General features: G+C 43.7%; 1 protein-coding gene across 2 annotated transcripts in view; it reads right to left on the bottom strand.

Annotated features, from left to right (window-relative positions):
- Positions 1–14227, bottom strand: part of fibcd1b (fibrinogen C domain containing 1b) — a 95419-nt gene extending 81192 nt beyond the window's left edge. The window contains exon 1 of one of the 2 annotated variants that reach the window (XM_076758335.1): positions 13337–14227. In XM_076758335.1, coding sequence (XP_076614450.1) covers positions 13337–13408 — 72 coding nt within the window. In that variant the 5' untranslated portion in view covers positions 13409–14227. The remainder of the gene's footprint in view (positions 1–13336) is intronic. The other variant, XM_076758336.1, reaches the window with a different exon arrangement.
- Between the last annotated feature and the right edge of the window lie 696 nt (positions 14228–14923).

Raw genomic sequence — 14923 nt, 5'->3', positions numbered from 1 at the left:
GGCAGCTTAGTTGTATTGGAGGTTTGTTTTGTACTTTACAAGTTTCTCCAAGGCCTCTTTCCCTCGAAACTCTCTGGATATCAGACTATTTTTTTAACACGTTCTCTCACACTCTCTGTAGTCCATCCCCGTCTCTCGCAGGCTTCATCTATTAGTCATTGCATCTGTAAGGAAGATTTGGCTAAAGGTGGCAGACAAATGGCGTAGACTGTGCTACACTGACAGGCTCGATGAGAGCTTTTACACTACTAACTTATACTGGAACTGCAATTATCATATCATCTGACAACGTAGCCAGGAAATTTCCATTTAGGACTTCCAGCAGAGTGTAAGGGTGAATGTGAGGTTGCATATCATACAGAAAGGAAGAGCTTACAGTTGTTAAGCTGCATCTGCTTTAATTCTTGTGTGCATTCTCAAGATTTCACTTAATATCATACCAGCCAAAGAAGATTTAAAAAACATAAGAATGCACAGATGGAGGACAAATAATGACTCTGCTTGTAACAGCCTGTACAAACGCTAGCAGTGAATGGGGATAGGAATATTGGCATAGCATGCTATGATTTAGTCATTTTCCCATGATGGAGGTGAAACTGTATATAGGACAATTACGACTGCATTGTGATTTCTATCCATCTACTATCATGCTTCTGTCAACCTTTTCTGGTAATACTAAAATTCCTCATTTAATGGAACTCCTCCTAATCTAATTTGATACCTGAATGTTTAGAACAAGCTCCAAAACAAGTGCATAGAGTGAACAGGAATATACTGGACCTGGACAGGCTGTACCTAGGTTTTGATAAATAATGGAGACACTTCACTTGACCTTCTTGCCTTTATTTTCATCCCATGAAGATACAGCATAGCCTGGGAGACAGCAGAAGTTAGACAGAATGTTTGGGATTTTTATTGACTGTGTGATGCTCCAAAAAGAAAGCAGAAAGCTGGTCAGCCTGTCCTCCATTATTGGCTTCCATTGTATTATACAGATCCAATTGCAGCGCTTGACTGTACCACAAACACTAAGTCCTGTGACTGAACACCACAGTGTTTGGGCAATATGTTGGCCAAGTCCTTGGATTCAGTGACAGAAACAACTGCAATCAAATACAACAACAGAGCGAGAGCCCAAAACCACCCACACCCTCTCTGACACAATCTCAACGAAACATTAAAAGCCTGACAAGTGTTGTCACTGTTTACTACAGGGGTGTTGTATTAGATTGAACAGTACTGCACAAGTGGTCATTATGCCTAACGCCTGCATTAACTTAGAGCTAAGTCAGACAAAATGTCAGCAAAGCAAAATATGCTGGCATTTCACAAACCAGAACTGTCAACGGTCCAGTTGATTGTGCTTGAACACTCACATTATTATACTCCTTTTTTAGCCTCTACTTCCTCCCACTGTACAAAAATTAAGACAAAATAACCTGGATACAAGCGCTGCCATCTTGCACTGAGGACATCATTAGGAGCCAGAGTGTGCAGTAGTGATCGGGGGCAAGGGTTGGCACCACAGTATCAGTAAAGTCCTGCCCGTACACCTGCCCGACTCATCTCAGCTGTCAATCATGAAGTAACACAAACTTTTTACAGCATCAAGAGCTAATTAAAACCAAACTTATGAGAAAAATGAACACATGATCACTGTGATCTGCCGAAAATGACAGAAACATCTACGGGAAAATTTATTCGACGCACACTTTAGTTGGCCCACCTGCTAACATGGATGGGGAGGGTTTTACGAGCCGGCCACCAGGGGACAATCAATATGTTTTGGCTTCACTTTTGGGGAACTTTCTCACTTAGACATCTTACATAGCTCAACATTTTTGGGGTTGATTGCAAATAAATTTGGTTCAGACATTCGTGTCCCCCATGAAATGAAATGTAAGTTTAACTTACTTCGCCATCATCAGGTCAACATTTTGAAATTTTCCAATACTTGTTATTATGTCCAAATACCAATCAGTTGTACTTTGTGTTCAGTACTAATTAGCAAAGTTAGCATGCTAACACACTCAACTCTGACAATAAATATAGCAACCATTACAGCGGCTAAACATCAGCATGTAAGCATTTTAATCATTTAGCATTTAGCTCATTGCTGTGCTAAATTACAGCCTCACAGTGCTGCTAGCCTGCATGTAAACTCTACAGTAAGTGTTGTTATTGTTCAACACATCATTGTATGTGATATACGTATAGTATTAGGGAGATTAAAGGAAGTACTTGGTTCCTTTGCACTTAAAGAGGTAAATTACACCCATTAAGTTAAAGGGTTGCCTGTATATTTACCCCCATTAACTTAACAAGATTTGCACAATTGAAATGTTGAAAAATCCACACTTTACATATGTAGCTTTCTCCTGAGGTTGCTTTTTCTGTAATGCACTACATTACATGAAGAGTATGTGCACGAGTCTGGTTTGGTGTGTATGCTTGCACAGAGGTGTCTGTATGAGAGTGTTTGTTTCTCTGAGGAATATGTCCTGTTCTCCATGCTGCCAAGTTCCACGACATCAGCAGAAAGTACTGGTCTGCAGCACTCTACATTTCCATATCCAATCTCATTCAGACTTGGGTCTTGCCGAGAGGTGCAGAATTTCACCAGAGGAAACAGGACAAACCAAATATAGTAAATATGAGTTTGACTACTGCGGATATACGGTGGGTCAGAAAGTGCCCTGAAATGAGATGCAAGTTGAAACATGTAGAAAACATAATGTTTTCCTTTCCTGTTAATGAAAAACACGAGCCAGATGGTGTATGACAGAGTCACTTCCAACACTTTTGATAAGTCTGATTTTTTTGTGTGTGTTTTTTTTTTTTTTTTCAAGGAGACAACAACAATAAAATGTTTCCTCCCGACGATATAATGAACCCAGCTATGTGAGCTCGGGAGGGGATTTTTTTTTCACCATCAATCCATCTCCTACATTTTATGATTGATTTAATGCTTGAATAATTTAAAGAGAGGATTTTGGAATAACAACAAGCCATGGGAGTGAGTCCTACAATTCCTCATTTATTCAAATGTGCCACTTTCTCCCAGCACATCTGAATAATGGCACACAGTGTGCCATATTGAATTTTTGATGATGAATAAATAATGGATGTTGGTGGATAAGTCTGTTAATATATTAGCCATGAGTTTGTCATAACTGTTTAATAGGATCGCTGCAATAAATACATCTCTGCATGTCTTTGTGCTTCCTTCTGTCTGTCTAGTTCTGAATAATTTTTATGCATCGCTTCACTTTTTTATCTCTCTCCTGAAACTATGCTCGTCCTCCTGCTGCTTTTCTCATCCTCCTATCAGTCACCTCACCTCTTCCACTCTTCCATGATTTTTTCTTCTGCTCGCTCTGCTTATGAGAGAATTTGTAAAAAACAGAAGTTCGGTTTCAATTCAGTGAAGTTGTTGTCATCTGTCTGTGGGGGGTGTTTAGAGATGCCCCGATGATAATGAAGCAAGGCTGATCACAAGCACTAGCTTGTATCATCCTTGTGGCATCCATTTTTAAAGAAGGGACTAATACTTGATTTTTGGTGCAGGATCTCATCAATTCACATTATTCACTTATAATCAATTCAGTCTTTCATTTTTTGCATCCAACTCACAGATCAAAAATACTCCTTAAAAGGGACAACAAGGATTTCTAGGCCTTCATCCTTCTAGTCAAATTAATGCTACTATTAACCTTGAGACACCTGATGGTGGCTGGCCCATAATGATGCTATTATGTTGTCAACGTTAGCTTAAGCAAGTCATTAGCAGGTAAATATATGAAGTCAGTTCGCTGAGGAAACGACTCCATTTGGCTCAGAGGAGAACCAATAATGTGATTTTGGAGAGTCTGCTAAGTATGAGAGAGTTAGAGAGCGACGTGGCTAAATCACAGGCGCACCAGCAGTTTAACACGAAGATAAAAAAAAAGGCTCTCTGCATGCTAGTGGTGGAACAGATACCACACGCTAGCATCGCTGTTTTAACAATGAGCGCTGGCTAGCCTGCAGACATCCTCTGTGCTCCAGCAGGTTTCACTGTGATTGTGTGTTTAACCGGTTTATGTGGAGTTAAAACTGCATCCTCATCCTCCGCCCTCTGTCCTGTAATATCCTTCTGCTCCAGATCCGGCGGTCAGTGTAGATTGATTGCTTGATTAAACTCCTTCATTTATCATAAATTATTCACTGGATTTTCAGAGTCTAATTAATTCTCTTATTATTTACTGTTCAGTCTGCATTCTCAGTCCGACACGTAACCCATCACATAAGGGAACCGCGGTCGTGTGCGTATGTGATTTGTTGTGCTTGCGCGCTTGAATGCTTGAGCATTCGCGAGCATTGATTAATGATGAGCACCGGGGAGGAAAAAAGAACAAGTCCATTACGTTGTGGGAAGTATGTCCCCTTAAAAGCAGGCCCCTAATCTCACATCTCTGTTTGATCAAGACTCAAGCGTCACTTGAACGGAGCTCTTTAACTCTTAGATTGAAATCACCAGGAGGAAATTGGACACTTCTCACTGCAAATATGGAGATAGAGCCCAGTCTGTCGGTGGAATGGGCCGAGCTCGTTGTCCATCAAGATGACTGAACTCTGTAACACACGCACACACTGCGTCTCTTTCATCCCTCACTCTGCCACTCTACCTCATTTCCAGCCCACTCTTTTCCCTCCATCTGCACACCTCTCATCTGCCTCTCACAGGTTATTTCCAATGAATTTTTAATGATGATTTAGCAGGGAGGTGAATGATGAATTGCAGGATGGCGGTATTACTGTCTTCCAAAGTAAAATAGTGGGGTGACTATGCACATTTATCCTTCGTTTGGAGTGTTTTTGTTTCACGTTCGTGACAATTTCTTTCTGAACAGATATGACACGCACACACACATACACTGACACACACACACAAACATGCATGAGGGGCTGAATCCTGCAGATGGAAATCTAATGCCTTAGCCTCCCTCTCACAGTTTTAGCTCTACTGCGAAACCCTGCCCATCAGGTCAGTTTGCTGACACATCTATCAATACATGCTCTCGGAGGTAGAGTATAACCTTGCCCTGCTATACCTTCCTGATGTTTCCTTTTCAGCTTTACTTTCTTCACATCCATACAAAGGCACAAAGGCACAGAAGGAACATCTACATTATGCTGACCAAAACGAACTCTATGCACCGAGGTCGCAAGCGCACCTGTGCACGCACATGCAAATACGCGCTAAAGTACGTGTAGAGCACAAAATCAACACGATTACAAAGAATCACAAATCAATTACATGCAGTTACTTTCTATTGCAGCTGCTGTTTTGGATGCAAGTGAGCCCTTGGTGATGCTCTGGGGCTGCCGTGATGAGCCTTGTAACTGATCCAAGAATCGACTGTGGAACAGCAACAGCCATGTGTGGTATGTCTGATAACAATCCTCTGTTTGAGGTATGGGGGATTTTGAGTAGCTGGAATGTATCTGCGTCATCTTGCAAAAGGTACATGTGCCCCCAGCTAGCCTGCTGCCTGCTCAACACTGATCTGGGACTGACTGTGATTCATACTTTTCAGCCCTCTCGTGTCCTCTCTACTCTACTCCGGGTTACTCTTTTGTTTCTCTACTCTCGCTCTTTTTTTTTTTTTCTTTATTCTTCTGCTTTTATCAGCTCCTGTTTTCATGCTCACTCCTGTCCTTTCTCGTGCTCTCTGCCTCTCAAGGCCTCCTGGCCACCTTGCAACACTACATATCTGATATTGAAATGCCCTGTCCCGTTGTGTCAGCAAGAGGTATAGAACGGGAAAAAAAGAGAAAAAAGACAGCGTGAGGGCCAGATAACAAAGGGGGGGTGGAGGGTAGGCAAGGCCAAAAGCACATGGGACAGCTGCTGTCATTTAAAACCTTCAGACTAGTAAAGCCCCTGGTTACACACAGCCATCGGACTTGCACGTTACACAAAATGGCTCCATCTGTCTGCAGCGGAAACCTAAACAAAATAACACGGTGCTCCATTAAGGCACTAAATCACATTCTATGTGAAAGCTCTCTTCACTTACATAACGACTTGACTGTAATGGCTCGTTACCGCTTTGATCCACCAACACACACTCCTCTCACACATTCATACCTTCATTCTAACAATAGGCCTACACTCCTGTGAACCACTTAGATTTTGATCCCTCAATTCAACAATACCGAAGCAATGGGTTTCGAGCTCATATACATATAGCTGTGTCCGAAGTGAAAGAGAAACTGTAATGAGAAAAAAGGGATTGAAAGAAGAGAGGTGATTAGAAAACGAGTGTGTGTGTGTGTGTGTGTGTGTGTGTGTGTGAGAGAGTTTGTGTGAGGAGAACATGCCCACCAGAGGATGAAAAACACGGTGAAACATTGAGGCTTTGAAAGTCATTATTGTGCATGCCAGTATAAAGGCGGTGTTGTTATGAAGAGCAGTACCAAAGTGAAATCCATGGCACCGAGGGATTGTTTTTCTTGATAAATTGAATAACTCTCCCTGTAGTCCCACCCCCATACGTAGCCTTGTTTAAAAGGAACAATGGATGGATGGCACATGATCACACGAGCACGGCACGCACTGACTCACTCAAACGTGTCCAACTGTCTTTTTCTATAGTGTGCAACTGTTAAACACACACTGAGACTGAAAGCAATCTCCCCTGTGGGAGAGCTGACTTCTTCCAGCAGTGATATATGGATGCACGGATAAAACATAAACATGATTATGTACACAGAGAAATCTCATCTAACAGTCACATTACAAGCGTTAAAAGCATCTTGCACCACAAATCGTCTTGTGAGAGTTTATACCTGTACAAAATAACTGCAAGGAAGGCACAATAGCAAGGCTTGAAAACTTTGGCTCTTTAGGTGTTTCCTCGATGCCACCCAGAGCGGGGCAGGGGAGACAGAAGCCGAGGTTGTTAGAGTAACGCTGCTGCCACAGCAGGACCCCCCACAGGGAAATCACAGGCCCAGTGAACCGGAGAACTCTCTCTGCTCCAGTCCACACTGCCTCCTATACCTCCAGCCAGCTCAGCAGGTTCATTAGTTTGACAAGGATACCCACGAAACCAGCCAGCCCACATCTCACAGTACATAACCTCATAGAGTCATGCAGCCCAGAGCTGCAGTCTCAGCTCACTGCGACTGAAAGATCATTTCACATGTTGGCGGTACCTCGCAGTAATAACATGTCCTACATGCTAGTCATGTCAAATATTACAGTACAAGCCTAAGAAACATATACTTAACATGCATTGGCTTATAATTATCATAATTAATAATACAGCGTTATTAGCAGGGCTGGGTAATTCATCTGAAAGGTTGCAATTTTCATATCGCGAGGTGAAAGAGGCAACACATTATTCATAATTTACACAACCGGGTCTTGACAAGCTGTTGCCAGTGAAAGTTTAAGCTGATTTCATCTGCTGTAATGACAACTGCAAATTTGCTCAGTTATAGCTAATTAACGTTAATTCCTTGAGTTGGCGAAACAACAAAAAAGAAATCTTGGATGTTGTCTGGTTAAGATGCTGACTCTTGGCATGCTGGTGTCTGCAAAAACTTGGCAAAAGATGGTCTTAAAGAAGGAGGAACACCAGTCTGTATCATTTTTGATGTCTGCGAGAAAGAAATGTGTGTTTTTAGTGTTCGTAAAATTACCCCGTCAAAAAAGCTGTAAATCTGAACTCCAGAATTCGTCGCTCTGAAGCAGTCTGTTCTCTTCAGCGTGTGAAGATAACATTAGCTTAAGCAGAATGCAGCGCTGCAACATTAATCAAAAACCCTCATGTTTAGCACCAGTTTGTCAAGTGGCCAACTATGCAGCTGTCACTAACAAATGTAAAAGCACGCTGAATGTCATAATTGCATTTGAATACCACTGAGCTTGTGCTGGTTTGGGAAATTCTGATATTTTCTTGTGTACTGTGGGGAGGAGTGGGGCTCGGTTCCTGTGTGCCCTTTTGTGGCAGAAGCTGGGCGTGGTTCTCCAGGTGGCTCCAACACAGCTGGGACTCATCACAATCAAGCACAGCATAAAGACTGTGGACTGCAGAGGACTCTGTCTCTGCTGCTTAGGGGTAGGGTTGGCTGCTTTACTGGTGCTGCCTGCGAGAAGAAGTTTATATTCAGTCTTTGTTTCTCTCGTGTCGATTACCAGTGCTTGATCTCTTGTGTCTTTTTCTGTGTGCTCAGTGAGTTGCACTGATCTCCAGCTCTAGCGTCTCTGCCACCACGCTGCCCAACCTCTTGCCTCCACCTGCCTCGAGCCTTTAGTCCACAGTCATCACCACCTACTTTCATCTGTGCCTCTGCTACCACGTGCCTTCAACGCTGTACTCACACCACCTGAGCAGCATTCCTCTGAGCTGCTCTCCACCTCAGTACCTTGTGCCTCACCTACTATTCCCAGGACTTCCCAGCTTCCTGCACACCTGGAGTCTCCCTCTGTCCACGGCCGTTGATCATCTGTCCTTGAGCCTCCACCCCAAGGCTTACTGGACTTCAATCCATATCTAACTTCTCCCCTTTTCCTTCATTGTCCACTCAATAAATCCTAATTTACCCGTTGCTCCCTGTCTGCGTGTCTGCTACAACAGAGCTATGTTAATTTAAAGAACATTAACAACAAACAACTGCATTATTCTACACGATTCTATGGAGGATAATCAAAATTTAAACTGCAGTCACAATATATATTAGAAATAACATCATTTTCCACCAGTTGTTCAGCCCTAATTATAAGACATGTAGAAAGATCAGTACATGAATGATGGTGAAGCTACATGTGGGGGTTGAGGTGTATTACAGTGACTTAGCGCAGACTGATAAATCCTGGCAGAGGATGTTTGCGTGTGTGTGTCATGGCTGTCATGTGACCCTGATATAATTTCTGAGTTGGGTCACTGCAGAGAGCGTTTTTGATAGATGTTGTGCTACAGCTTGTGTGTGCTGTCAAGGCGAAGCTTCCTCTTTTTTTACAGCTTTGTGTCTGATGTGTTGGAGATACATAAACCTCCTAAGATATGCTTTGTTGATTTACTAACTCATTGATGTGATTTTGTGACTTGATCTGTTTGTGTTGCTTCCAAAGTGAAGACTGGGCTATAAAATGCAACCAATTGTCTGCAAAATATATACCTCTTCAGTGCAATGTATGTGTGTGCATTTTGGTGTGGAAGCTTGCACGGCACAGCTGTATGCTACGGTATTCTACTCATACACAAACAGTCCTTTCAGTGCTTTGGAAAGTTTGGAGTTCTCAGGGTGTTATTGATCAGCCGAGTGGACAACCCCACTGGGCCTCACTGGCTTCTCAGCTATTCCTTGTGTGTGTGTGTGTGTGTGTGTGTGTGTGTGTGTTCATGCATGGGCCATGTGTAGTAAAGAGGAGGCAGACAGACACATATAAAGATATGGTATATTTGTGTGTGTGTGTGTGTGTGTGTGTGTGTGTGTGCGTGTCTGTGCGTGTCTGTCTGTCTGTATGCATGTATGTGTGTTAGAGAGGAGATTGATACAGACACCTGCACAGATATGGTGTGTGTGTGTGTACGCGCGCGCGTGCACATAATACATTTAAGTTATTAAACTGGGACAAAAGACACGTTGCTCACTCTCAGTTCCCAGCTGAATGAGAAATAAAAAGATAATAATGATAAGAAAAAGGATGCCATGGAAACAGCTATAGCAAACAGCCCTTTAAGAAATCTGGCAAGCATTTCTAAAAAATCAATATTGGTATCTTACAGCACAATATTACATCCCTTGTTTTTTTTGTGTGTGTTTCTAGCTTGGAATTACATCTTTCCTGAGCAATCCCTGGAGAAAAAAAGCAAAAAATATCAAGCATTTTTAACTTCAGTTTAATCTTCCTCACATTACTTTGGTGATAATGACTTAGATCAGCTGTCGTCCCTTTCATGACGATAGGTGTGTCCCAATTCAGGGGCTGCATCCTTCGGAGGACCCAGCCTACGCGGTCTCCGGAGGCTGGGTCCTTCGGAGGATCCTCCGTCGGCCGCATCAACTATCGTTAAATGGGACGGTCTAGCCTTCGGAGCATTTCGTGATTGCGTCACGACGTCATAACTTCTTCCCTCCTAACCCGGGAAAAACACACGTACGGGGTGCAGAGATGCGCCCGTACAGCTCCCATCGCTTGTAAGAGGCGCGAAATGTAGCCTATTATACAACTTACAAATTCATCTGATGTGAATATCTTCACAGCTTCGCGTCGGACGGTTCACGCCTCCGCGTCGTCCATTCATTTCTGAAAATGGACACCTCGAAGGGCGTTATCCCGCTTTTACCATGGTCACTTACGAAAGAAATAATATTAAGTCAATTATTAATACGTTAATCTTGTTTTTTTTAACCGTTAAAATCGACTGAGTGGACTATTTAATATCGCTCGTTGTGACGCGTTGCCAAGGTAACCGGCTCTGGCCACAGAACCTGCAGCTCGGTCGGCGCAACTGTTATATTAGACCTAATCAGAGGAGGGAAGTGACATGATTGCTTAACGTTATGTTACGTGATACAAAGTATCGTTTCAGAGGGCAAGTGCACCTCTTACCGCTTGTGTGTGTCCAGAGGATGATGCCAAATTTTGTTTCAAAGACTCAAAGTCCACAGATAGTTTCCTAAATCATTTTTATTGCAAGAAATATTATCCACCATTCACTCTGATCATTAAATGTGGTTAAAGGAAACTATAAAATCACTCATGTTGTCTACTGTCTTGCCGTTGTGATAAATAAACTGTGAAATAACGTATGTTCTGAGTTTCTGTTGCCACGGTTACCAACTAGCGTTTGAGCCAACGCAATAATTTAGAACAATCAGGCTATTTGACCGGAACTTTTTTATAGTTGTGCTACAACACTTTTTAACGGAGACCCTGCAGCCAATCACAATCGAGTATTCACCCAAAATAAGATATTAGTTGACATACGAGCTTGTAACATTTGTAAGTGAAGAGTTTTAATAAGGCTAACTGTTAACTGAGCTCCTCATATCAACAGGTCGCCATTATTAAAAAAAACAATCGGTGCGCAAAGCATCTTGGGATATGGGAGGCCGTGAAGGATAGTAGCGACGCATCCTCCAAATACAGGGAAAAGGAGGACGCATTTGTCGGCTGCATTTGGAGGATCCTTCGAATTTGGACGAATTGGGACAGCCTTCGCGCAGCGTTATGACGTAATCGGCCTTCAAATCCATCCTCCGAAGGATGCAGACCCTGAATTGGGACACAGCTATATTCTGCATGGAAGTTTCACTCATTATCCTGTGACTCCTGGTAGCCATTTTGTTTCTTTCAAATGTCTCATTTTTTTTATGCACAAGCTAAGAACCCCTCCGGCCTTGCAGCCTCAGCCTCTGCTGCCTGTTACCCAATGAATTAGACTTCAAGGCTGATTTGAAGTTGCACTCAAATTTCCGTTTTTACTCTAACTGGCCTCCATCTGTTACAAAAGGGCACGGGTGACAGCACACCTACACCAACAAATCAAATATGCAGAGTTACCACACAAATACCGGGCCATGCTTTGCAATATCAAAACAAACAGAGACCGCAAGAGATCTCTATTAACCGATCCCTCCCCACTGGGTCTGAAATGACTGTGTCAATAGCACAAGGCTGGAGATAAAGGTCTGGTTTTACTGTTCAAGATTACAGAGAGAGACAGGCTGACACACAGAGAGTGAGAAAGAGTATTTATGTGTGTCTGTGTGCGATAGCAACATAACAAGTGCAGGAGTAGGCGACAGATAGATGGAGGGAGGAGAGGGACAGATAGCAGCATTAGCCATCCCTATTTCCCACATCCTCTCATCTCATCCAACATCCCCCGATGCTGTCTGATCCGGAGCAAGTGTCGGAGTTAGGGGACATATTTTGCCTTTTCGTCCTCTATGGGCTTACTCAGCACATCACAGCGTCATTTAGTCATTCAGATTCGTTTTCCCTCAAGAACACAGAAATGAAAAAACATCCTTTTCCCTGCACAGATTCTTTTCCGGCCAGTTGAGACAGAGATTACAGGACACACAATCATCACATTAAAACCCCCGGGCAGAGATATTTGCTACCAACATGACCTTTAAGTGGCCATTAGAGTCAAAGCAGCTTGCAGGCAGCAGGGTAAATGTTGACCATATCCTCTCCGTCATTGATCAGCTCCACCTCAGAAGTGAAGAGCAAAATCAGCCTCAACTGTAATGTATGGATAATTAATCACAGCCGTCTATTAATATCGGCTATAATGTAAGTAGACCTTACAGAGGACTCAGGCAGGTCAGAGTGCCACCGTGTAAATGACTCAGACTGAGGAGTGAAATCAAAGGCAGGGAGCTCTATCATCCAGCACCTGCCAAGACTTGGAAATGAGAGGAAATGTGCCACAGTGTTTCCTCTTAACTTATACCTTCTGAATGACACAACCCGCAGAACAACTGTGCGCACACAAAGTTATTTTCCTGCGCCAGTAATTAGAAAGTGCCACAATCTCATGTTCTGATATCCTTCACTTCTCCTCTGTGTCAAAACAGTGGCTCTGGGGGAGTTTTCACGTCAGCAGCTCTGCATGATTTTCCCAGTTATGTATATGTGTAATATCTAAATCCACCCTGATAAGTAAGAGGATACGAAAGGTGAATCACTGTGTGCGTTTCCAAAGGCGCCAAGCTTTCCCAGTGCCCCGAAATCCGATCCCGCTGTTCCAGGGGAGCCCTGTCCCTCACGGGCTGTCAATAACCCTCTTCTGACCTTGTGAAAACACATTGACTATTCCCCAAAGTGAGCTTGTCTGGCTGCAACACAACGCACGTCCGCTCCTGTCTCAATTCATCCGAACGGGAGACTGGCCTAAAGAGCTCTGGAGTGATAATGGCTATTGTAAGATGTCTGTGTGCCACTCAGAGCAACGAGAATGCGATTTCCAGACATTCGAGTGCATCCCAGGCTTACATGGGAAAGACATTTGAGAAGATTTAGCCGAGATGCGCAAACAACTATCGCCCTGCGCACGCATGACTCTCCCGCTGTGATTTACACCATTATTTTCCTCAGCTTGTCTCTTTGTGTCCCAAGTAGTCCAACTAACACATTGTGTGACGCTTAACAGAAGCAGCCATGAGGATAGTGTGATCTGCGGGTGGATTAGACATTATGACAGGACCAGAAGTGCAGAGATTCGCCAGAGAACCACATCACCAAACTCGGCGTGCTAACACTGCACCAAGCAGATGCACCACTCCTCATGAACCCATCGGGCGGCTGTGGGTTGCGTGAACATACCTGGTTTTTATGCCGAGTCCCATCTTCGAGTTCAGAAGAGCTGTTCATGATTCCCCATCGGTCATTTACCATCCTACGGAGAATCTGCGCATCAGATCCGCCTGTTTGTTCCAGGCGACAGAGAATAAAGGTGCACTTCTGAAGTCTTTACCTGTGATTGAGCCTACTCCATGGAAAAAATGGGGTATTGAACGTAAAAAAGAGAGGAGCCACAACTACTTCTGCGGCTCAGCAACTGCACACACCGCACAAATTACGCACCAAAATTCCTCCCGAGAGTCTCCCGAATACCTGGCCGTTATTCCAACTAAAAAGAATAAAAAGGAGTGTTTACAGGCTCCAGGGTTTGTAACTTGACTCACAAACGCACCACGATTATACTGGATTTGATAAAAACAAAAAATAACCCCAAAATGATTCCGAAAGCACCGGGCGCAGTCTCTTTACTCCATAAAAAGGAACCGAGAAAATCTTCTTTGGCTCAGACTGCAAAGTGCAACCTGACCGTTTTGTCCATCCACTCCGGTTTCCAGGACACTTTGAGACGCCAGGTTAGCCCAGACCGTGTCCAGTTATGCCCGAGCAGGTAAAGACAGGATGGGATAGGGTCGCAGAGCTGACGCGTTCCTTTCGCTCGTTTACTCGGCGAGAAGACTCCGATACCGAAGCCAGGGGGTGGATAGAGCCTCCTTTATTTGCGCCAGGCTGATCTGGCTGGCGTTTCACAGAGATGCCTTTGACAAGACGGGTACGGGGAGATTAGCGAGCTCCGCTTGTGTGCCGCACGGGGCGCTCCGTGCATCCGACTGTCAATCAACGCGTCCCTTCGCTACGCGCGGCGCGCTCCAAGGCAGCCTTCCTTCCCTGTGCCGCCTTTCCCTCGACTGCTGTGCCAAAGCCACCACGCCTGCTACTTCACTTCCACCGCACCGCGGACCCTCCTATTCCTCTGCAACCTGAGCAGCTGCAGATCGTTGCAAATACATCCCTGATGTGTAGGGACTACACACTGTGTACTAGGTTAATGTACAATAATCCAGGACGCAGATTACTGTTAAAATCCTCCTGCAAATCCACTAAAAGTTGCAACAAATTACAAAGATTGTCATGCCACGGACACCTGACTGGGTTTAGTAATTATCTCAAAGTGTTAATGGCTTGGTGTTAGATCAGCCAGCACCTCTCATTTAAATGAGAGCCTTTAGAAGTAGTACTGCTTGTTTGGGAGTTTAAAGGAGAGGAACCTCACTATAGTAGAGCAAAGATGAAACAGAATATTAAACTGAAGCAACTGCCTCATTTATTTCACAGAAATAAGATTTTAAACCACCGGAGTCCTTCTCCAGATTCACCCAAGTTTATCTGAGGTGAGCCCTGAGATAATTGGACATTGTCTCAGTTTGTAAAACACCAGGTCGAGGCTTAATACAAAAGGAGACTGTGAGATATAACAGCAAACATCCCTTAAAACTGTAAGCAAGGCTAAGCACAGTGATTCCGCTTTACAATAAGTTAAAACTGGAAATAATGAGGGATAACAATGGTTGGAAATTCATCGGGCTGTGACTTGTTTTTAGACGTTCGTGC

The sequence above is a fragment of the Chaetodon auriga genome, chromosome 19 (assembly GCF_051107435.1).
Source record: "Chaetodon auriga isolate fChaAug3 chromosome 19, fChaAug3.hap1, whole genome shotgun sequence".
NCBI classification, from domain to species: Eukaryota; Metazoa; Chordata; class Actinopteri; order Chaetodontiformes; family Chaetodontidae; genus Chaetodon; species Chaetodon auriga.
The sequence above is the reverse complement of the archived record's forward strand: the minus strand, read 5'-3'. Positions and strand labels throughout refer to the sequence as shown.